Below are 24663 nucleotides of genomic sequence, written 5' to 3'. Positions count from 1 at the left end.
GACACGGTCTTGAATAATCAGGCCACATGTTATCTTAATGACCTTCTAGTACCATATTACCCCATTAGAGCACTTCGCTCTCAGACTGCTGGCTTACTTGTGGTTCCTAGAGTATTTAAAAGTAGAATGAGAGGCAGAGCCTTCAGCTTTCAGGCCCCTCTTCTATGGAACCAGCTTGCAGTTGGGATTCGGCAGACAGACAGCATCTCTACTTTTAAGATTAGGCTTAAAACGTAACTATATGCTTTGTCAGAAAGGAAAGGCTGGATCAGGTGACCCTGAATCCTCCCTCGGTTAAACTGCAATAGGTCTAGGTTGCTGGGGGATTCCCATGACACATTGAATGTTTCTTTATAAGCCACCCGCCCCTCCTTGAGCCTGGTTCTGCTGGAGGTTTCTTCCTGTTAAAAGGGAGTTTTCCCTTCCTACTGTCACTAAAGTGCTTGCTCATAGGGGTCCTCTGATTGTTGGCATTTTCTCTGAATACATACATTTTGTATTGCGTTTATTATTGTACTATTATTATGAGTTACTGTGATTTGGCACTATATAAATTGTGAATGAGTGGCTGAACAGAAATATTAATCGTTAACTCTTTTTGATGATGCTCATTACTGCAAATATGAATATGAGAATACATTTGAGGTTCTTTTGTTGCTGGTCAAGGTCTGTAAATTCAGTTCTATTTATATGGTGCCAAATCACAACAGCCGCTTAAAGCTGCATTGTAAGGTAAAGACCCTATGGTAATAGTACAATAATAAACAGAATACATGTAAAAAACAAAAGGCTTCTTCAGTAAATATATTGGGCAGTCCTTTGTTTCTGGTTTGATTCATTGAGTGTCTATTAGTTTGCTAAGAGCACAAATATGGTACAAAGGTCACAAAAAGAAAAATACTATGAAAGACTCTCCAGCTACTGCAGAATACTCCTGTCTCTCAGTATTGTATAAATTTTTGCATTTGAAGTTCATTTCTCCTAATGTTTGGGATTTTTTTGTGGATTTATCCTTTAGGGTTAGATGGCACTTTTAAATCAGTAACATCCACCCACACGCACACACAGTTATTGAAATAACTGAAACTTTGGTCGTTTGGTGTAAAAGGGATCAAAAGGAGATGATTATGTTTTAATGAAATTCATACAAATATCTAATCCATATGGTCTCTTAAACAACAAAAAATCTGTATTTTAAGGGATGCATAAATCTTTTCAGTACACAAGAGAAAATGAAAATCGTTTGCAACCTTGTGCCGAGGTCTGCCGAACAGCAGTCCGCTGAAAGCAAAGCAATCAAACCCCACAACAATCAGAAAGGAGACCAAACGAGTGCGTTTTTATGCTCATACTTTTTTAATGTATCACAATGAGCAAGAAACATACTTGATGAAATATTTTCAAAGGAGTATATTCAATTACCATCTACAATCAACTTAACTAGGACAACAAGTTTTTGTGACAAAAGTTTCTTTAAAAGTCTGAAGTTCCATGTGGTTGTATGTATGTTAGTTTCCATGTAATTTGGTACAGTTTGGAAATCTTCATATAATTACAGTAACAAAAAAGCTAACAAGACTACAGTATAGAAAAGACATCAAGAACAACATTTTTGGTTTAACTTGCTCTTTTTTGTACATTGCAAGGCTGTTTTTTTCTACCCTCAGATGGGCTGCCTGGAGCCACAGAGCCATGCTTATGAGGCTCGAAGGAGGAGTAATTCAAGGAAACAAAAATAAAAAAACAAACAAAAAAGAAAAAAAAAATAAAAGGATAAAAAAACATTGTGGCACCAGAAGTCACAAAAGGAACAGAGAGCTCCAAGTAACAGTTCATCTTTGAAGTTGGAGCAAATGGTTGTTTGGTTGTTAGTTTGGTTGTTAATTTTGGTTAATATGCTTTTTTTTTTTTCTTTTTCTTAGTGTAACTGCCTCTTTAAGAATGACAGCTTTGAGAACCCATCCCCTCTCTGTGTTGTTAATTTCTCTGTTTAGATAATGTAACCAACAGAGAGAGGGGTGAGCCGCCATTTGACTGGAGAGCTTTACTTGTCAACTGCAGACAAGCACGAGGAAATGAAACGGGTAGCAACATGAACTGGAAGATATGAAGCAAGCATCTCTGTCCATCCTGTCCTGAAATTTGGAAAATGTCCATCAAAGAGCAGAAGCGGAGGCAGAGCTGGAGAAATAAAGGACAGACAGAAAGGAGAAAGAGGCAGCTGGAGCCACTTAAGTTCAGTTTCCTCTAAAGACTTTCCTCTGTGTATGACACACGTCCATTGGTTCCAGAGTCCATTCGCATTACAGAGTTGTCAGTAATCAAATAAGGAGGTGGTTTTTAAAGCTGTTTTGAGCCTGGCTTTGGCTCCCATGCCCAGTTTTGTGTGCCCAGAGCCTCTCTTGTCCTCCTAACAAGATCTCCAAAGCTTCCCAGAGTCCTTTATCATTTCTTTTTATTCCTTCTTCATCTCAAAAAACAAACAAACAAATAAAAGAAAACAAACAGTTGATGTCTTGGTTTTAAATATATCTATATCTGTATACAGGTACACTTTCGTTTTCACAGTGGGCAAAAGATGACCTCTACAGCAAGACCTTGTCTTTATCCCTCTCTTGTAATTGTCCATTAAAATCAAGTATCCCAAATGTAAGGAGGTGGATCCCTGTATCCACAATAGCATTGTGTGCCGCAATAAAATATACACTTATCCGGGGCACGTTTTTTTTTCCTTTGTGTTTCAACTGCATAAAGCTTTGGCCACATTCATATATTCAATCAAAGTAAAAACTGCTCAGTGCTTCGGTATCATCGTTCTCATTTCCAATCGTTATCTTTTAAATTAGATTTTCTGAATTTCAGTTATTCACAATCCAGCTTCGTGGTTCAGCTTGTTTTGGTGAGTAACATATAACCAAAAAATAATAATAATTAAAGGCAAAGAAGAAAAAAAAATTGAATTGATGCTGGCTCTTATGACACGCACGCACATACACGCGCACAAACGTACAACGCACACTTACATAAACACACAAACCCATACAGAGTACATGCTGGCTGAATCTAATGTGAAGACCTCAACTGTGTCTTCCACAAAAGAGCCCAAAAGATTACACTTTGGGAAAAAAAAAAAGCAAAAAGTATCATTGAGACAATGAATATAAAGTGGCCAGGTCATAATTTTCGTTTTTGTCTCTCAATTTCAGCAATTCAATTTAAAGCTAGTGTTAATTTATGATAAAAAGTAATACACGGAAAATAAAATAAAATACTTCTAAGAAAATAATACATGTCTGAGATTATCTAAAAAATAAAATAAAGCAAACATATTTTGAGGAAAAACTGTACAACTTAAGGATTGGGGTTTTTTTCAACACGAGAAAGCACAAGTGAACAGTATTTCAGGGAACTGGACTTGAGACGTAGCAAGCTTGCAGACCAGATCTACTGACTTTCAACAGCATGCTGTAGTATTAACACCAAATACCATTTCTCTACAAGATGTAGCATTTTTAAACACCTTTGAGATTGTGCCTTTTTAGTCATTAGGGCAAAATATATTGACTATACAATAGTGGCCAAAAAAGTAGTTCTCCACAAATTTAAATATGTCTTGGTTTTGGTTTAAAAAAAAAAAAGACAAATTAAAATGATGATATCATAAGGGAGAAGGGCGTGGTACCTACGCACATCCATTTCCATTGCAACAAAACGAAGTAAGTGACTTCTTTGGACATGAAAGCATCCTAACAATTTGAAAACAAGAGACATCTTCAAAAATAACCTCCTACTTTTTCCAGACATAATGCTTTGGAATGAAGATGTCTCTACCTGTAATCTATGTGTGGAAGTGGCACCCTGCAGACACATGCAACAAGTGACTGAGCGACAGCACCTCAGCAAAACGGCCGTTATTCCCCTCTGAGACTAGTTGTAGGTCGACTGGTATAAATGTTACTAAACCTATGAGACGCATCAGTACCAGATGTATTATATACATTTTTTGGTAACCACTATTACTTGCTTAACAAGTGAGCAACAACCTTGACTGGATGGAGGGATTTTCAGCAACGTTCCATGCCAGCACAAAATGACATATGGGGGTCGCTTTCTTCAGCAACCAATGATGCAAAAAATGTACACAACAGTTTACAGTCACTTCAAAAATGAGGAAAAAATAGATTGTGACAATTAAAAGCAATCAAATGAAACAGGATCAGTCCTTGCTTAAGAAAAATCCATTGTGATATTTGGAATGCACTGTTCTTTACAAACGTTATAGATCATTGGCTTTAAACATTGGTCTATTCAAAAAAAAAAGAAAATCGGCAAAATGTCCTTTGGAACATATATTCACAGTCTTCAAAGTTCCGTTTTTGCAACAAGAAAAAAAAAAAGGTGTTGCAGAGGCAAGAAATTGGTTTATTGTTTGTTTTAAAGCTTAGCCAAAAGCAAAATGAGCATGCATCTAGGTACTCTTTTTTTTTTTCCTCAAAATTCTACATTAGCAGCAAAACGTATGTCCTTGAAGACCAGACCTTATACATTTTCTTAAAAAAATTGACATTTGAATGTGACAAAAGTCAAACAAAGATTAATAACCTCTATCTTACAAACTGCAATGGCTCTGTAACGGTGCTACTCCACAATGCAAGGACAAGGGCCCTTTTTGGTTTTTGGTATTTACGTAAAAAAGCCACCTGTTTGCTTGCAAAGAAGCAAAATCGGCAACTCTGATGCGTACTCCTTTATCTTTTAAAACTTTGTTTCTTTCCTCTAAAAACAGCAACAAATTCTCAAGTATAAAGAACCCTCTTTTCTCATCTTTATGCACCAATGGTGAAAGTGTTTAGTCTTTGGATTTTCTTTTTGTCTTAAAGCGTGAGAATTATTATTAGTATTCTTTTTTCATTTTCACTTATGACAAAAAAAAGGTAAAAAAAAAAAAAAAAAAAGACCGTAGCCACACTACATGAAGAACAAAAGACCTGCTTTGTATACATATCTACAAACACAGGAGAGCGAGAGAGAAAAATAAGTGCCGAGAGAGGAAAACGAAGAGTGAAAAATAGGAGTCAGACAGTGATAAGTGCACAAAGGTAACACAAAAATTAAATTAAATAAAACTTTCAATATTTCACCCATTATCTTTTTCATTTTGGTTAGAGCAATACCAACCAAATCATAAAATTTAAATAATGCTAAAAGAGGATCCTGCCTTGTCAGGAGGGGCATTTGGGTTCATGTTTCCCAAGAAGTTAAGAATAAGACAGAAATAAAGTTTCGATAAATTACCTGTCCATAATCTAGACTATCGGAATGACCAAGACAACATCAAATGAAGTGTCATAAAATTGGACAATACAAAAGCTAAATGTACATAAAGGTTTTTTTTTCCTCCAACCTACCATACTGTTTAAATTCGTTTCCAATGCAACATTCTACTTAACACCAAAAATGCTTGTATCTATCATAAATACAGAAGGCTGATTCTTTTTTTTCTTTTTTCTTTTTTAATTAAAACTATTCATCGCCCGTTATCACGTCTGCAATGCTTTCCTTGTATGGGATCATCGGGACTGTAACTTCCCCACTTTGAAAGGATTTCTGATATTGAAATCAGCAAATCGTTTGACCCTATTTGAATGCCCAGAAACAATGCCTTATCAAAATTTAATTCAACTTAAACTTTCTATTAGTAAATCAAGTTCAGAAAGAAAACAATAATAATGCTCATCTCCTGTTGGAAACACAAGGTGAAAACATGAATTTCTGTAACAGAAAAACATCTGTGAGCTGTTGACCTGAGAATAAAATAGACATTACATTATTCTTTCACTTTTGCAAGCCATTGGTATCTGAATGCTTAAATAGCAAGAAAACTGATAGACTATTCTCCCATACAGTACATACTGGCTTTTTGTGGCTGTGCTATTAAGTAGAAATTATTACAAAACAAAGGGACAGCTCGTTGACTTGCATTTCTTCAAAAGGGTTCTTGGGCCATCTGTCAACTTTGAGGCAGTCCATTGCCATACAGTACAGCATTCCTCCACCATTACCCAAAACGTAACTGCAGCGATCTTTTTCTGTTCTCACATATTAGTATGCCTGTACACAGATTAGCCACGACATTAAAAACACTGACAGCTGATTAAAAAAAAGAAATTGTTCACCTCGTTACAGTGTGATGCTGGGAAACCTTGGCATTCATGCGGATGGTATTTTGACCAACCGCACAGCAGGATTAAGGAACACGACAAAGAACCTAAGGCGTTAACCTGGCCTTCAACCTCCCCCAACCTCAACGCAATCCCAGTCTGCAGCCGACATCCCAGTACCAGAAACCACGGGACACACCGAAGGGTCAAGTGTCCATGCCCTGATGGGTCATAAACTATTTTGCTGGCACAATGGGGCATACACAATTTAATGCAGGTGGTTTTAATGTTGTGGCTGATCGGTGCGTTTCGGTTGAGTTAAAACAAAAACAAAAGAAAAACAAAGAAATACAAAAATGAAAACCAGCATGTTGATATGGGAAAACAATCCACTAACATTAAAATTTTTGGTTACAAGCTTTGGAATTGCAGTTAGTCTTTACACATCTTTTTCTGAAATTGGTTTGTATACTTTTAATGTATTTTTAACATTGCTGCTTTTTATGGGTTTTTTTAATTTTTGGATTTTTTTTTTTTGTCTTTTAGGGAGTTTTTTTTAAATATCGTCCATCACTGAAAGCTCTTTTACAATCTGATGGAGTCTGTTCCTACACTAGCAAGATTACTACTACAACTATTACTGTCTTTGACAAAGCCAGGCTGCTGCGGCTCCTCCGCCGTCCTGCCCAGCCTGTTTGCTGACTTCTGACTGCTGTCAGAGTCAGACTCGTCGGTAAAGACGTCTGTTGGTATCGAGGTCTGAACTCCTGAGGTGCTCAATGAACTTGAGGTAACCGTTGAAGGTGAGGACACTGGAGGAAAAGAGGAGGAAGAAGAGGAGGGACTAGCATTGGGCTTCCCAGCTAAAGCTCTGGGGAAAGGGGCCTGGGGCCAGGGTTTTCCGGCAGCTGTGGTGTTGAGTTGGGTAGTAGAGGAGGAGCACAAAGATGAGGAGACAGCAGAAGATGGCATGGTGGCTGATGTTGTTGGCGGGGGAGGAGGGCTGCTGATGGGATGAGTGGCAGACTGCGAGGTAGATGCGGTGTTAGGATTGGGGAAGCAGGCTGAAGAGTGAGGTAATAAACTAGTAGCGTGCTCTTTGGCATTTCTGACCGATCTCTTGATTGTTCTGTGTTTGTGCAATGCCGATTCCAGGTGTTGACTGAGTGCTTTCTCCCCATCCAACGTAGTGTCACAAGCCAGGCAGTCATAGAGACTTCCAGCCCCTACACCTACGCCACCGGGGACACGCAGCAACATCTCTTGCAGGTTTGCCACAGACTGACCGAAAAAGCAGTTCGATTTAAGGTGGGTAATAGCCGCTTCTTCCTTGGTGAAAACAGCTTGACACTTGCGGCATGCCAGTTTATACTGCACCTTGGGGACGATATACTGGTCTAGATGGGTGTCCACAGGTTTGCCATCCATCTCATTCTGCTCGGAGGGTACTGTAGTATGAGAAGAGGAGGAGGAGGACGAGGAGGAGGAGGACGAGGAGGAAGTGGGAGGTTCACTTTGTGGATTGCCCTTTTGCTCCTCTGATTTCGCTGGATCTTTGGCAGAATCTTTGCGATCCCCCAAGGTTTGAGGGGGAACTGAAGTTTGGCTCGCCTTGGGTTGCTGGATCTGCTGAAGCTGCCGCTGCTGCTGCTGTAGTGCCTCCTGCAAGCTCTGCTGATATTGCTGGTAATGCTGCAGTAGGGACCCTGGAGACAGGCCCATCAGTGCTTGTGACAATGCTGGGTTGTAAGGGAAGAGACTTTCCATACCATACATTGGTTGCAGGTAGCCCCCTTGTAGAGCCCCAGGAATCTGAGGGGTATAATATGGGGAAAAGCCAGGCATGAAGTAGGGTAGAAACTGGTTTGTGAGGAGAGCTGTGGGATCTGATGCCAAAGCAGCCTGGAGGGCCTGAAGCTGGGCAGGATCTACCACATACTCCATTCCAGGTGTGGGCATAGAAGTGGCAGGAACAGCTGTTTCAGGTTTCTCCTTTTTGGCGCTGGCAGCAGAAGTGGAAGGGGCGGGGGTGCTTCCAGTTGATGATGGAGTTGAGGGCTTCTCTGTCTTTTCCTTGGCCTTCTCCTTCTCTTTTACTCTCTCAGCATCTCGTTCTTTGGGGGGTTCAGGTCGCGACTGACTGGTTGAGGACGTGGAATTGGAGGTGGAGTTTGAGTGGGAAGTAGACGTGTTGGTCTGGGCTGGGCTGGATGCGGTGAGAGACGATGAGGAGGGAGGCTTGTTGGGCAATCCAGACGTGGGGAGGCTAGGTGAGGGAACACTGGCACCAGGCATGTTCAGGAGGTTTGAAGGTTTTGGAGGAGTTAAAGCTGCAAATGTGTCAAATACAGACAAGAAAATAAGACTTAATAGGTTTTCATTTCATGGTAGTGCAGTGCCTTTTTAAAAGATTATTCAGCTGTAACAAAACTAATTAATTAAACAATACTGAAAGGTGATACAAAAGAGGCAAACGTTTATTTTTATGTGAATCATAAAAAGCTTTGTGAAATGACTACAAATATCACAAAATCAAAGCCTTGTACTTTGTGGTATTTTCTGGTCTAAAGCTTAAGTGTTAGCATTTGAGACAGGTTGGGTACATAATAGCACAACAATAGCAACAATGGCAAAGGTCATTAAATTATGTCAGATATATTTGCATCAGTGTTAATGAATATATGTGGCAGATGGATTCATAGTTAGATCTGATGCCTGGAAATACACAGTACTTCCTGTAGCAATGGATGATCATTTATTAAACTAGTTTAGTTGAGAAAACCCATCTGCAACTCTAAACCTGAAATGTTAGTAGTGAAAAAATGCCAAATAGTGACGTACCTGAATTAGATGAGTTAAAGCTGGGAAGAGAGGGGCTGCCAACCCCTGGTAAAAGGACAGGTGGGATACCTTGCAGGTTTGGATAGGCCGACTGGAGATTTAAAGCCTGCATTGCAGGGTTATCAAACATCCCCTGCTGCTGCATGGCCTGTTGCTGCGCCAATCCTAAAACTTCATTGGCCTTCTTAATGCGGTCCATTTCTTGCTGGGCCATAAGTTGGCGGACAGTAGCTGGGTCAAAGTACTCTTTCTCTTTATCGATCTGGCTGCCAATAGTATCCTTCACCTTAGAGATGTGTTGCTGGGAGAAAATGTGATCGCGAACAGAGAGGCGAGCGCTATATTTAACACCACACAAAGTGCACTCAGTCTTCGGCCCCTCGTAAGACGTCTGATTTATTCCGAAGTGCTTGGCCATATTGAGCTTTGCCTTTTTCTCCTTCGCGCGAGCATTTTGAAACCACACCTGAACCACTCTCTTTGGAAGTCCAATATCATTGCCAAGTACCTCGCATTCCAGCATGGTAGGTGTCCTGTAGTCGTTAAAACAGGATTTTAACACTTTCAGCTGGAGGTTAGTCATCTGGGTTCGGAAGCGCTTTTGGCCAGGTCTATCACCTTCAAGGCTCCTGCTACCAGAGGCTCCAGGACTTGGTGAGCAGGGGTCAGCCAGACTGGACGTCTCACTGTGGTCAATCATATGTTCATTTTCATAGTCCTTAGCATAATAGCTTGTTGCAGGGCTCACTAGTCCCGAGGACATCTGGTCATCATTTTCAAGGATGGGAGCTGTGCCCCCAGACTTAGACAGGTAATCGCCACTATTTTGGCTGTGCTTTGCATCAGCACTGTCATTATCAGCATTAGCCTCATCACCTGTGGTTGTGTCTGTAATGGCTGTATTCACAGAAGAGCAGTCATCATTATCGAGTTTGCTCTGATCAAAGTTCAGGTTCATAGAGGACATTGTGGCACTCTCAAAGTCTTCCATTCCTTCAACTTTGATGGACGAAGGGCTCAGTAGACCCCTTGGAGACAAGTCCAAGCCTTTGTTCATGGGTGACATGGAGGAGCTTTGTCCATCACTGTTTGTAGTAGGGGGTAGCTGGGAGTAACCTGATGTATCAAGAACATCCATTTTTATTTGCATGTTCTCCTGCTCAGGTAACATACCGCTGAGAGTTAAATTATATCCAGCACGTTTGGCTTCATGCCAGTGACGAGAGCGAATGTGTGCTTCAAGGGCAGTCTTTGCTTTAAAAAGAGCTCGACAAAAAGGACACCTACGATGAGCTTGGGCTGGCCCAACAGCTCTAAACTGGCCTTTTCTCTCTCTGGCTCTGGTATTCTGGAACCACACTTGCACAACTCTCTTTTTCAAACCCACCTCAACAGCAATGTGGTCAAGCATTTTACGCGTAGGATTAGAATCTAATAAATACTTCTGATATAAGATCTCTAGCTGTTCAGGTGTGATGGTGGTTCTAAGCCTCTTGTCTCGCTGTGGCTCTTCTCCACTATTTGTGCTATCGTTTTCTCCTGGACTAGTGCTAGCTTTCTCCTCTAACTTCCTTTTCAGGGAGTTCATAGTGGAGGTTGGGGTGGACGGAGAGGTGGCAGAGCTGCTTGGAATTTGTGGCATCCCAGAGATTAGCTGGGTTGCCAGGAGAGGATTGCTAGGATCAAAAAGCATGAAAGACATGTCAATTGGACGGTCGAGGAACTGCGGGTGGATGAATTGATTTTGCACAGAAAGGAAGTGTAATTGCTGGTGTTCCTGCCAGTGCTCAAAGGAGGGGAAGCCAATTTTGCACTGCTCACACTGGTATGGGATCATCTGCTGTGCCAGTTGTTGTGTGGCAGAGGTCAAGTGTGGATTGAGGCCCATGTGAGAGCTTTGTGATGAAGGCTGGCTTGTCTGTGAGGCTGACAGACCACTCTGCTGTTGCTGCTGAGAAAAGGAAGGAGTTGAATGCTTGGAGGGCTTAGAAACATTTTGGATCTTCTCTTCTCTCTGTGGTCTCTGGTGTTGTACCTCAGATTGAGGTTGGTGCACAATTTCCTGCTTAATGGAGGTTTGGTTTTCTCGCGGATCAGCGGTTATTTCTGGTAACTGCTTGGGCTTCTCATCATAGAGGTTTGAGGTGGTTGCTGGTGATGCCTCCTCTTTCTCGGTGGAAGGGAGGTGTGAGAATGCTGAAGTCGTGGGTGGAAGTGGGCAGAGACTCGAAGAGGAGGGCATTGGGGTGTGACAGGAAGACCCAGAGGGAGTGTAACATTCATGGGAAAAATCCATTGAATCCTCATTTTGGCTGTCATACTGTCCATCCTCATCTTCATCTTTGTAACACAGCTTCTTTTGGTGTTTTATTAGATCAAATATACGCTGGAAAACGAGACTACATTTCTTGCACTGGTAGTTCAGGTTAGATGTGCGAATGTATCGGTCGTTTGACAGTTCTCTTCTTTCACCATCTTTCCCTCCATCACCTTGATTTTCATAATTCTTCCTTGCTTTCTGACGCGCATTTTGGAACCACACAACAATAACACGGGTGGGGAGGCTCAAAAGGTTTGAGAGCTGTTCAAATTCATCATCTTTAGGATAAGCATTGGCATCAAAGAAATCTTGCAGAACTCTTAGCTGGTAGTCAGTAAACCTAGTCCTGGATGATCTCTTGCTTCCATAGTATTCGTGTTTCTGAGGTTCAGGAGAAGGAGGTTTGGAATCAATTTTAGTGTCTTCCAGAGTTGTTGTTGGTGGATTGTTGAAATTGTAAGGCGAGTCTTTATTGCGCTGCCTTTCTTTGAAAAGGGTGTTTCTGAACCAGTGCTTTATCACTTTTTGTGGAAGCCCTGACTTGTCTGCCATCTCTTTGATCTGGTCCTCATTTGGTGAATTGTTGATATCAAAGTACTGTCGTAGGACCCTAAGCTGGTCGTCGGTGATGCGTGTCCGTGGTCTCTTGTTCTGCTGCAGCATGGCTGGTGTCAGTTGCTGTTGGTAGAGTTGGGCCAGGTCTGAGGCCAGGCTTGGCTCAACAGACGGCAACTGGGGAGGCAACTGAGTAGGCAGGGACTGAAGAGACATGGGCTGCATCATAAGTGGGGAGAAGAGCGGCAAATCCATTGGCATGGGTATTTGTGTCATTGGAACTGGTGCCTGTGGAGGTGGCACGGTTGGAGGTGTGAGTGAGGCATTAGACACAGGTATATTTGGGGTGGGAGCTCTTTGGGGTGGAGGAGGAGGTGGGGGTGGAGGAGGGGGAGGTGGTGGAGCTGGAGCAGCCTCTGGTGTAGGCGGTCTCAGTGGGTAGAGCTTATCATAATGTTCTCTGTATTCCTTGGCAAACCTCTCAAGGGATCGGAATGGAAAGAAAGCCTGGTGGATATGCTCCTGGTGACTCTTCAGAATCAGTATGTTTGAAAACAGCTTGCCACAGGCTTCACATTCCAGCTTCTCCAATCCCCCAATGGGATCTATGACTCTTGTTATTCCACCTGGACCACTTGATCCAGTAGGTCCAGCTGTCTTTTTCTGAGCTTTCTGTTTATTTTCATTGTACTGAATTACTAACTCAAACCCAAAATTTTCCAGCAGGGCTTTAGTTGCATTTCCTCGAGCATCTGAAGCAATCCTTGGTGGAGGCAAGCCAGTATCATGGTTTATGTTTATTGAAATATGCTGACTCTCCCTTTCTTTTGGCCTGCTGTCTGCAGAATCCTTATTTACATAGTCCCCATTTTTTTCGCTTGCATGCCTCTCCCTTTGTATTTCTCTGTCCTTGTCATTCTGAGAGGAGGGAGGTTTCTGCTTTAATTCAGCTTGTTGGAGGAGTGATGCACTCTGTTGCAGCAACGCCATTTGGCTCTGAACCTGCAAGTGTGATTGTTGTTGCTGCTGCTGCTGTTGCTGCTGCTGTTGTTGCTGTTGTTGCTGCTGCTGTTGCTGCTGAAGGTGGTGGTGCATCAATTGCTGCTGCAAGCAACTCTGTTGGGCTGAGTTTTTAAGATCTTCAAGCAAAGAGCTGGGGGATCCAGTTAAGCCAAGTGCTGAGCTGCTGATGCTGATCTCAGGATTTAGCTGAAATTCTGCTCCAGGGATGTAGAAAGGAAACAGCAACTGCTGCTGCTGCAGAGGCAGAAGTGCATCAGTTGTCATTGGGAAGTGCTGCAGAAGTGCTGGGTTGAACAGCTGCGACTGTAGAAGAGCAGCTTGCTGCTGGAGCTCTTGTTGAAGCTGTGCTTGAGCTTGGGCTTGAGCCTGAGCCAATTGCTGTTGCTGCTGAAGCTGTTGCTGTTGCTGTTGCCCCCTTGCCGAGAGAATGTCTGAAAATTTGGACTTTTTCACTTCGTGGTTCTCAGATGGTGAGGAGTGGCAGCTCACCGAGGAATTCCCCTGGTTTTCAGTGTTGTGAGTCTGGCTTGTGTGGTTTCCTCCTAGAATATTCTGGGCTGCCTGACTCCCAGAAGAGCTGTGGTTGGTGGAGCTAGTGTTTGAGTTGCTGGCTGGGCTTGGACTTGATGTTGATGTGCTCATGCCGGATCCTCCACTGCTTAAACCAGTTGCGCTTGCAGAGCTAGTGATCCCCCCTGCTGCCTCAAGTTTGGCTGCCCTAGCTTTGGTCTGGTGTAGAACAGAGCGCATGTGGATTTCCAAAGTTGAACTCTGGCTATATGCCACATTACAAGTGCTGCACTTGAATGGCTTGTTGTCAGGGCTGCTGGTAGGCTCAGGTTGACCAGTAGTAGACTCCTGAAGAGCCCTCTTCACCTTGTGTAGGTGGGAGACAGAGTTGTAATGAACCAGAAGGATGTTCTTCTGTGTAAAAGACTCTTTGCATACAGTGCATTTAAAAGGACGAGATGGATCCAGGAATTTCTCCATCGTAAAGTTTGGGCCCTTTCTGAATGGCAATGCACGTTTAGGTTCAGATCCAGAATCTTCCTGCAGTGAGCCAGAGTCACTGCCTGTCGGGCTTTGTTTTTCCTCTGGATCACTTTCATCTCCATCTTTGTCATCCTCTCCCAGACTTCCATGTTCTTCACCAAGGCTTGGATCACCCATTGCCATAATGTCACCATTCATCAATAATCCCCCATACAGCTGCTGGATGTCAGCTTCACTCAGTTCCAGGTGGCTGGTTTCTAAATGCTTCTTCAGCGCCTGTAGTGTTCTGAAGCTTCGCTGGCAAAGACAGCACATGGTGGCTGCCCTGATCACATGATATTGTGAATGGAGTTGTAATTTCTCCACAGTCTTGAAGGCCAGACTACACTGGTTGCAGCGGTACTTGTAGACATGCCGATCTGAAACAGGCAACTGGTGCCTTTTGTTGTGAACCTCATTGAAGTGCATTTGTAGGGAGTTAGAGGTCTTGAACAATTGATTACAGCCTTTCTTCCAGCACAGGAATCCTGTGGCATCCTCCCGTTCTGATTGTTGATCTTCCAGAGGTGACTTGCGAGCTTCAGCTATTTCAGTAGGGAGTGACACCCCTTTTTCTGGATCAGCATCTGATGCATCTGTGAATAAATAAGTCAAGAGAAGATAGCCATTCATCAGATTCTACATTTGCTGAGTGGAATTTTTCCAGTAATATCAATAAAGGACATTCAGTGTGTTAGTGGCATGGAAAGGTGCCAAAAAAACAAACAAGCCAAGCACTGACTAATTACAAAATCTGCAAACACCAACAATCATTCATAATGTGTTGGTGTGAATGCAGGCCAAAATTGTGAAATGCTTCAGGAATAACAATTTTTTCCAGCCTATGCAATAAATACTGACTTTTCCAAAGTGTAAATACACAACAACAACAACAACAATCTTCATTTATTACACAGGTATAAGGTTGTAGAATGTAGCTGAATCTCATTAATATACACCAAGTGCATTAACATGCTCACTACAGAACACATAGCTTTTAACAAACAGATACTAACCAGTTTGCTTCTTTGTATCTTCAGCGTTAGAGTTGGATGTAGCATGAGGGGTGCTCTGTGGCTCTCTGTCTGGACTCGGCACAGGTATGAACATGCTTGCTGGTAGTGCTTCAGTTGTCGTCACCTGGAAAAGCAATTGTAAAGGAATGAGCAAACAGGTGAGGTAATGTCATCTCTTAGTTTAAACGACTACATGAAAGAATACTGACACAAACAAGAGGATACACAAAGACGTTACTTAGCTACTTACATACATACATATTCACATATACATTCTCCAGTCCCCCACATATATCCATGACAGAAGAAAGGCTACTTTTGTGTCATCCCTCAAGAAATGAGATAGATTTCTTGAGTACTAGTGTTTTTGTTTGCTAATTACTTAACAAAACACAGTACGTACTAATAAAGTAGAAAGATGAACCTAGCTTCCCCCTGGTCTCAGAGGGTTATGGTCAATCGTGAGTAACTGATTGCACAACATCTGTTTATTCTTGCTGCTCTCCCCTAACTTAGCTCATATTTCGCCCTCTGATTGCCCCTCTTCACCCCCAAACCTGACACTTCATTAAACATTCTCATTAAACAGGTCACCAGTGAGCAATATTCCATAGAGTTTAATTTAGTAATAAGACTCTACCTTTGTTAGCCTTTTTTCAATTAACTTTACAAGCAGAGCAATAATCTTCAGTCTACGAGTTGCATTTCAGTTTACATCACCTCTCCCATTTTTCCTTCTGCGTTGCCTCTATATTAAGACTTTTGATTGGTAGTTCTTTCAAGTAATACCAATTAAAGGTGCCTTGCATAAGGGACACGAAAGAGGAAAGGGATCTTGCATATTGCTGGGCCCCAAGTATAAATGTTGGTCTATACACAGAACATATTCTGTATGCTTTCTAATTACTCCTCTAATAACAGTGAGAACACAACCGAAAGTACCATAGCATGTCATATAACCTCTGGGTGAGATCGAAATAGAGCAGAATCTGCCCTGAAGCAACAGGATTTTTGAGGTCTGGTGTAATCCTTTATATCCCAAAGTCAAACACTATATGACAACTGTGGTCACACATTTACCAGAAGACATCCACACATTCCCGTCTTTGTTTGTGTTACCTCTTTATTTCTTAAAAATGAAACATAGAAAATTAGTGCAACCAGCATAGAAACGCTTAAAAAAATTTACATTACAAATTTGACTGTTTCTAGACAACTGCTTCATTAGGCGATTAGAGGCAGGAGCAGAGTATCCCAAGGTCACTTTTAATTTGGACAGCCTAATTGCCAAACATAGTTCAAAATGGCTATCATCCAGTCAGACTCCAAATTAATGAAGCACAATTATTTTCATTACCCCTATCTTCCACAGACAGAAAATGAGACATAAAATCAGAGAGGGAGGATTGGAGGAGTATGTATATATTATACATATAGTTTTCTATCTATCATCTCTTTACATCTATCCATCCATCCATTCATCCATCCATCCATCCACTGAATGTCAGGGAAAAGCATTACAGACGTGCAAAAGAAAGAAAATTAACTGAAAGGAAAGGAAAGACGATAAGTGGACGAATGGATGAAGGTTGTTAGAGTGAATGCATCATTATGCATGCTTGGCAAGAAATAAAAGTCACCTATTTCAAAATTAATCAGGCTCCTCTCAGTAGACATGTGAAAAAGATAAAGTACCTTTCTATCTGCATTCACTAGTTATAAAAAGGTGCTGGCTTTAATGTGTGTTATATTACCTCTGTTCTATCTCTTCTTGTAGTGGTTCAGTACATTACTACCTCTATAAAAGAAATAAATACTGCCGTCTACCATACTAATGTGCTTGCCATTTACTTTCTGGATGGGAGATGAAGATGGTTAGGCAGCAGACAGAGCAATGTTTTATTCGCTGATTGTCCAGCAAGCTATTTAGCTTCACAAGATAGAAGAGAAAAAAGGTTTGCTCAGTGATTTACATAAAAACGGGGATAATAAAATTTTATTTCTCCTTGATGAGCATTAAAAGATGCGAGGACATTTTTTTGCATAGGTACAAAAGTAAGTACCAGTGCACTGCGGCAGGTAAAGATTTCAGGGCTCGTGTTACAAACCAGCCAAATCTTTCCCTGATAATACTGAGAGTGCACACTTGCATTTAAAAAAACAAAACAAAACAAAAACAACAATAAAAAAGAACTCCATAAGCTGTAATTTAGTCAGATTAGTGGTGAATAACAACATTTCAGTTGGTTTTATTAAAATTTCATGAAGTGGTTTGACTGTTCATTATATTTTGATTAAGCAGTGTCACATTAGTTTCACCACAAATTGTAAAAGGCCTTGTTTTGACTGGCATGCAGGTGATCATAGACATGGCAATAATGTCAGTGAACTAATAAATGAACTGGGAGCTAAGAGACCCGCTCATCTTGAAATGATTAAAAAACACAAAAACCGATTACAAGCTCCCCTCCCCAGATGACTTTGATTAGAAGAGAGCTGGAAAAGCCTTTCTGATTATGGGTACATTAAGACAATGAAGAAGAAAAGAAAAGAAAAAAACAGAAGAAAAGTATGCATCTTAAAAGGTTTGATGATTTGCAGCAAGCCAATGGGATTGCCTGTAGCCATTACACAATTAACAGCATTCTTTGTGTTGACTGAGTGCTCGCAATTTAGAGCAGTGAGGGCAAGAATGACACAGATACAGAGGCATTTCAGTGGAAGGGGATTCATTAGCAGTGAGTTGCTATTCTTTTCGACAATAATGAATCCTTACCACAGTCCTTCACCTGACACACTGCTTGTCCCCTGACTGGCCATAATATAAGTACGTAGCAATACTCTCGACCTAGAGCTTTGATTAGCGGTTGCTTTCTTGCCTTCACCACTAAGTATAAAAGAATTTGGAGATAATAACACTCCGAGAGATTGGTCTGTGTGGATAGAAAACTGGAATAAAACTAGGTGCTATACATGCAATAAAGCTTGTGAAAGTTGGAAGGACATTTTTTTTCATCCACTTATTTTTCTCAGCTGCTGTAGTAAATTTGTATGCTAATGCTATGGCAGAGCTAAATGCTAAATGACCAGAGTAATAAAAATACTCCTACAGTCAAGCTAATGAATGCCACCCTAACAAAAGAGAAGCCAATTTCAATATACCTGGAAAAATAAAGATTAAAGAAATAATAAAAATAAAGAAATAAGGAGAGACATGGTAATAAACCCTGCTGTGTCCAACCACATGCAAAATACACCGAATACAGAACTCACTGTGGCAATGAGCTTATCAACGCAATCGGGTGCCACGCTGTGGAGATGTGTGAGGTGAAACTGCAGGTGGATCTTGTTGTTGAGCATGTCCTGGCACAACGGGCAACGTAACATGGGCTGGACAGAGTGCTGTGTCATCACGTGCATTCTGAGGCGATTCAGATCCGTGTTGGTAAACTTGCAGTACGGGCACTGGTACATCTGGGTGAAAGTAAAGACAGAACAGAGGAAGAGAGACGGGGAGGCGAGAGGAGAGGAAACACAGATCCACAAAGAGTTAATGGGGTGAAATGGGTGCACTGATCATGGTGGGCCTGCTTGAAGAGAAGCGGTGGATCAGGGATAGAGTGGGGGCCTCTTCCCTGAAGCAGGCAGATCCCTCTGATCACAGACAAGTGTGTAATACCAAGCACCGCTGAGTCCTGGCACCCACTTCAAAGTGCTCTCATCTGTCAAATACTATATTGATTTTCCACCTTATACACAATTAGCAGCGCAACTGCAGCAGGAAGCCTAATATAATTTTGAGTATATTTGAAAAGAAGATTTCTGCATAATATAAAAAAAGTCGGTGAGATAACCAACTGAAAATTATTAGTATATTTTTGTACTTTTTTTAAAAATGATGTGCAAGTTTTAGACTTTTAATGAGGGCTTGGTAATTAAGGATGATATAACCTTTAGCAAGAAACCTCTAATTCAAAGTCTGGAAAATAGTTTTATGAACATCTGAGGGCATCAATATTCACAAAATACTGTGGTGTGGAACTCTCACCTGCTCCGCAGCACCCTTCTCAGCTGTCCTGGGTCGTTTCGAGGAGAGTGGGCTTTCTGAGGCCTCTGACCGTGAAGAGGGCCTTTTGGAAGGAATTGGGGAACCTGACTGGTGCCGTTCCAAGTGGCCGGACAAAGCTGAAGAGAGACACATTCACAAAGACACACGCAAACAAGGAGGAGAGTTTTTAATTATAATATAAGTGCATTTAATGGTAAATGAGCAGAGGGGTTGTTGTTACAACAAAAATTATTCACATTTTGTCTTCCAAATCTGCTGCTGCTGCTGCTGCTGCTGAGTGATAAATGTCTGCTTCACTGTTGGCTTGTAAGAATATTATACAACACTGGAAAGTGCTAATAAAAATATTAGCTTTCTGCAGGTTGCAGATTTAGGTTTCATACCCCCACAATTTCAGTCCATATGAGGTTCAAAACCTGAGACAAGACATACAAAGTCTTTCTTCCACAGAGAGAAGGCTGATGATCCAAACCAGTATTAAACTACTCTAAACATTGACTCTTTCCGTGATTACCCTTCAGTCCATGAGAACTCATGTGCAACATACATGCGACTGTCAAATTTGACGCAATGCAAAATATATATTACAGTATGATTTTTGTTATATGGCATTATTATTGCAATATTTGGATGGTGAAAAAACAAGTGCAACAAGAAAATAACATATCTTTTTTGGCTTAAACCAAACTTTTTGTTTAAACTGCATAGAGAGAGCTGAGGGGGGAGTTTTAATTCAGGTACCTATCCATTAAGTCACAGTTTTGCCTCAAAAGAAAATGTATTTAAGGAGTGATCACACCGTTTTATGGAAGATTTCAATCAAGCAAAGCTGGGAAATCTTATCAGCTGTTTTGTTCCAATAAGATTTTTTGTATTTCTGCTACCAAATGTCTTCAGCGCATTGTAGGTTGCACGATTAGTCTGTGACAAAGAGGAAAATGGAGCAGCAACATGGGAAAACCTTTTCTTAAAGCATTGACAAAATCCTGACACTACGCCCAAAGTTCGGATGCACAAGATAACAAGCTCTCATTTAACAAAAAAGCTTTCAAAGATAAAAAAAACAAACAAAGAAAAAACCCGCCGCTAGATACAATGACGGCATGAGACTGATGATTAGTCATACCTAAGTATGTTTACAAGATTAAACTACACTTTGGTGCTCACAAAATGTGCTACAGCCATTCTGAATTGGTTGGCAATTCTTCTTACTGCATTCTTTGGATTTACTTTGAATGTTGGTTCAAAGTTGGCTTGTTGGTTGTTTTGGAAATGCCTCCGAGCCAAACACAAAGACAGTAACAACAGACAGTAAATTGTTGCGAACTGCATTACCAAGTCTACAATGCATTTATCGGGACCGTGTTAGGAGCAAAGCAAACACTACTGCGAGTGGTGACAGGCATCCGCTTTCCTCCTCTTTTAAAGTGCTGCCATCTCCATGGTGCTATTGCCCTTTTTTCCCCTCAACAAAAATAGGTCTAAACAGTCTGGCCAAAACATCCCTAAGGCGCAATGAAAATGTCTGTTTGTATTGTATGTTTTTATGTATTGTATGTTTTTATGTATTGTATGTTTTTATGTATTGTATGTTTTTGGATTGTTACGTGTTGGTGTATGGAAATGTCATGTGATTTCCACTGCAATCCTATCTATCCATATATAAACTTTGAATGCAAACAACGCTAATATCACCAAAATACAATTTCTGTACAGCAAGGCCTCACACAACATCGCCTGCAAACCACTTTAGACTACTCCACTTCATGAAGGAAAGGAGAAACTGGTGGTGCACAGAGAGTCACGACTGTAGTTGAGCAGTTTAGCGTGGGCTCAGAGAGGAGCTAAATCCACATAGAGCCTGTATAGGGGGAGCTGCAGTGGCACCCCACTTTGTCACCAGTGGAAAGAATTCATGGTGAAAGTATTGGAGTTGTCTCGCTGAACCCCTAACAAGCCCATAAAGAGTTAAATTTGCCCTGATTTGTACAGTCCTGGAAGGGCAAATTGAGAACAGAGGGCATTGGTAGGGGAGGGTTGGTTTGGCAGGGGGTCAGGTTAAGCGGGGCTGACCACGCTCCTGCTCCAGACATTAAAATGTCAGCTCCAATCAGGATGAGGGCAGTTGAGCTGATTACCCAGTGGGGGACCTGGTTTTGGCCAGAGCAGGCTGCAAGATCTCCCAGAGTCACCGGGATCAGCAAAGGAGACCCTATTAGGGTCCAGTCACAGTCAATCCTATTAAACACATCCGCCAATAAACAAAGGGAATGTTAAACAAAAGGAACCTCCCATTCCCTGACATTAACCTCTCAGTCATGGCACTGTCCTCACCAATTCATCCTCAACTCCACTTCAGTCCACTCCTACTTCCCCTGAACTCATCTCTCGAGGAGAAAAAATCTCCGGTCACCTTCACATTTCAATTGTCTATATCTTTGGCAAACCCACTGGCATTAAATTTTAAATAAGCATATAAATATTTTTTTTTTAAAAACTGTCTTTTGTACTATTTTCAATTAAAATAAACATTTTTACACAGCACCCCAACATTTTAGGAAATGGCTTCATAATTTTATTTAACAGTAATACTTTCTCCTTAAGGACACACAGCTATCTATATTTCCTACAGCACTGCATGTCATATTTTATAAACACCATTTCTGCACCAATAGGTAGCTCCTTGGCATTCCACCATAATTTTCATACGTCAAGATAACTTTTCTCAAGGACAGATAATGAAACATATCAAAACAACTCTTACAATTTAGATAATAATGTAATTGAAATTCCCAGATAATTACCCAACTTCTTTAACTGAGGGAGAGTTATAAAGTGTGAAAAAAAAACCCTCACGCAAACATTAAGAACAGTTAACTTAGCAGCAAAGCACATACATACAGTACAGCAAGTAAGCAGGGACAAAGTATCACGCATCCACCCCCCTCTTATCATTAAGAGGACAAACATAACTAAGTCAATTCCACTTTCACATTGCTTTCATTAATTTCTCAATTAGCACCGGAGAGGTGAAACAAGTGGCAGTTTGTGTTGAAAGCACAGCCGCTTTCTAGTTCAGGTGCTTTATGTTCATGAGTGTGTAAAAGTGAGAGCAGGACAGATGGAGGGCAGGGGAGGCTTACTGTGATGCAGTCTCTCGTCACGGCCAGTTAGGACTCCATAAATCAATAGCATTCTCCTAAGACTAGTACACCCCAACACCTTCACCGGCACCGTGACTAACATCCAACTACTGTGTCAGATTTTTTTTCTCTTCAAGGGTGATGAAAAAAAATGACCGAAACATTGACAAACTAGTATGAAATAGAGATAAAACTTTTTGTTTTTGGTCATGTACAGTCTGACATGTTAGATTGGACACTGTTGTCCGAAGCTCACACATGTGACACACATATCTGCAGTGTGAACAGGTGATCCGAACTAATGACCGAAACATTGCCTCCCGATGGAGCATTTACGGTCCATGGTGAGATTTGTTACTGATGTCAGAAGGAGCTGGCAGTTGAAGGTAAAGTCTAGTGTTACTTTGTGGTATTAAAATAGAAGGTGTAAGAGCACAGAAAAAAAACCCCAACTAAATTGCCATCTAGGATAATACTGCAGTCATTAGAAAAAGTCAGTCGTGGAGTTACATCTTCATTACTGGGCCCTTTATGTCTTGTGGTGGAACTTCTAAAAGCTTTAAAAAGCTTTAAAAGCTCCTAAAACTACAGCGTGTTTATGCAACCTCAGCGTTCGTTCAGATCATCAGTGTCCATCCTGTTCACACAGAGAAAACTGGAGTGTCCACGTCTGCCAGTGACCCTTTAACTGCCCAGAGTCTGCCTGCCAACCTGACCTCTTCTGCCCAGTCTCTAGACACAGTGCCCCCATCCGCAGCAAACGTCTTCTGACAGATACATAGAGTGGGCTTTTGTCTGAAAGCACAAAAGCCAGAGCAAGAGTGGAGAAAAAAACTAAGAGTCAATTAGGTGATTATTAATTCATGCCCCTTTTCCGTAAACCAGAGGCTTTTGTGCTGTCGAGTCCCGTAAGTGAATTGGACTTTGGCACCTTGTCTTTCCCCCATAGCTGGACTGTATTATTCAAGCAGCAAAGGGGCTGTCAGCACACTACACCAGTCTCAGGAGCAATCACAGCCTTGTTGTGCTTTCAAGGGGGGGAAAAAAAAAAAGATGGCTGCCGGACAGAGTGACTGACACAGCACAGACTAAATTAACCACAACAGGTCATCTGCCATTGAATTCTTGCAGGAGTGCAATCACAGCTGCCATTAATCTTTGTCCTTGTGAAAGGTTATCCATATTCTAAAATGTGAGTTACAGTAAACGGTATGTAAGGATGTTGGAGACAGGAAAAATGTTTCTTGTGTTTAGGAGAGGAACTCTCCTCCTACAGAATGAGACGAGCTCCTCATCGTGTCCAGAGCCTCTCTCATTACCATAGCTTCTCTCTCACCATCAGTTTTAGGCAGCAGTTATAAAAAACATAGCCTATTATCCATTCTGCCCATGCCAACAAGGTCATATAACTTTACTGTCACTTTGCCCGGAACAGCCAGAGTCTGCCAATCATTTTAAACTTAAGCTCAGTCGACAATTTCCTCACTATAGTGAAACTCAATGATTCTTGCCGAACACCGTTTCTTCTGATCCCCAGCACCCAGAAACCTTTCACCTTCACAGTGCCGGGACCTTCATGCACCCGCAGCTCTCTGCTTCTTGCACCGCAGAAAATCCTCACCTCTATTCCCTCAGCAAGTTGGCCATTAATATGGAGATGATTCAACTCCCCATGCTACAAGTCATTTTCTTTCACCGCTATGCAAACAATACCTGAATATTGTCTTTTCTCTTTCCCCATTTCTATCCTGGTTTTTTTAATCTACGGCCCCTGTCAGAGCACAGAGCAATAAAGGGCAGTGTTCCATCTCACCTCATATTTCCAAGATAATTATTCTGCATTAATAATAAAAAAAAAAAGAGAGGGAGAGAGAGAGAGAGAGAGACAGGGACCTTCGACAAAAAACCTGACATTGGGGCTACACCTGGATTTATATATAAAACCATTCTTCATTTACAAAACAAAACAAAGTCCCTCTTATAACAAACTGTATAAGAAGGAGTGAGAATAGCATGCGTTGTGCAGTATAAATTGAGATGCTAATTAGCGGCGGCTCTTTTCATCTATAGACCACTGCACAACTGGATGACGAGTTGTTCACCTTTAAATGACACAGTACTGCTTGGCTATTAGACAGCCTGTGGTAAAACTCATAAACACTGAGCTTTCAGGGAGGTGGCTCACAAACAAGGACAATTTATGGCCTATTATCTTCAAAGACAAAAGGAATTATAATTTCAGGGATGACAAACACTGAAAGGATGTGCTATGAATATGTAAACATTTCCGCTGCTCTGTCTCCTGATTTCTCATGCTACTCAAGGTTTAAAAGCAATAACAAATCACCACCGCACTGAACGTCTCACAGTTTGGAGTAACAATAACATAAACGTGAGTAATTTGATTGCAACTAACCATAAGGCTGCAATTTCAACTTTCAACCGCAGCCAGCATTAAGTCTATGTGTTTCCAGTGTTATTTGGGAAACAATTCATAACGTTT

General features: G+C 41.4%; 1 protein-coding gene across 2 annotated transcripts in view; it reads right to left on the bottom strand.

Annotated features, from left to right (window-relative positions):
• Nucleotides 1–2471: 2471 nt before the first annotated feature.
• zfhx3b (zinc finger homeobox 3b) overlaps nucleotides 2472–24663 on the bottom strand; it is a 330171-nt gene continuing 307979 nt past the window's right edge. For both annotated transcript variants that reach the window (XM_086287421.1, XM_086287429.1), the window contains 5 exons: nucleotides 18997–19133; nucleotides 18222–18422; nucleotides 14949–15072; nucleotides 9003–14528; nucleotides 2472–8491 (listed from right to left, as the gene is read on the bottom strand). In XM_086287421.1, coding sequence (XP_086143547.1) covers nucleotides 6747–8491; nucleotides 9003–14528; nucleotides 14949–15072; nucleotides 18222–18422; nucleotides 18997–19133 — 7733 coding nt within the window. In that variant the 3' untranslated portion in view covers nucleotides 2472–6746. The remainder of the gene's footprint in view (nucleotides 8492–9002; nucleotides 14529–14948; nucleotides 15073–18221; nucleotides 18423–18996; nucleotides 19134–24663) is intronic.

Source organism: Aulonocara sp. 'chitande type north' Nkhata Bay, linkage group LG1 (genome assembly GCF_057382095.1).
Source record: "Aulonocara sp. 'chitande type north' Nkhata Bay isolate Kocher_YH1m ecotype deep benthic linkage group LG1, A_spYH_male_GT1.1, whole genome shotgun sequence".
NCBI classification, from domain to species: Eukaryota; Metazoa; Chordata; class Actinopteri; order Cichliformes; family Cichlidae; genus Aulonocara; species Aulonocara sp. 'chitande type north' Nkhata Bay.
This window is presented reverse-complemented; position numbering and strand designations above follow the sequence as displayed.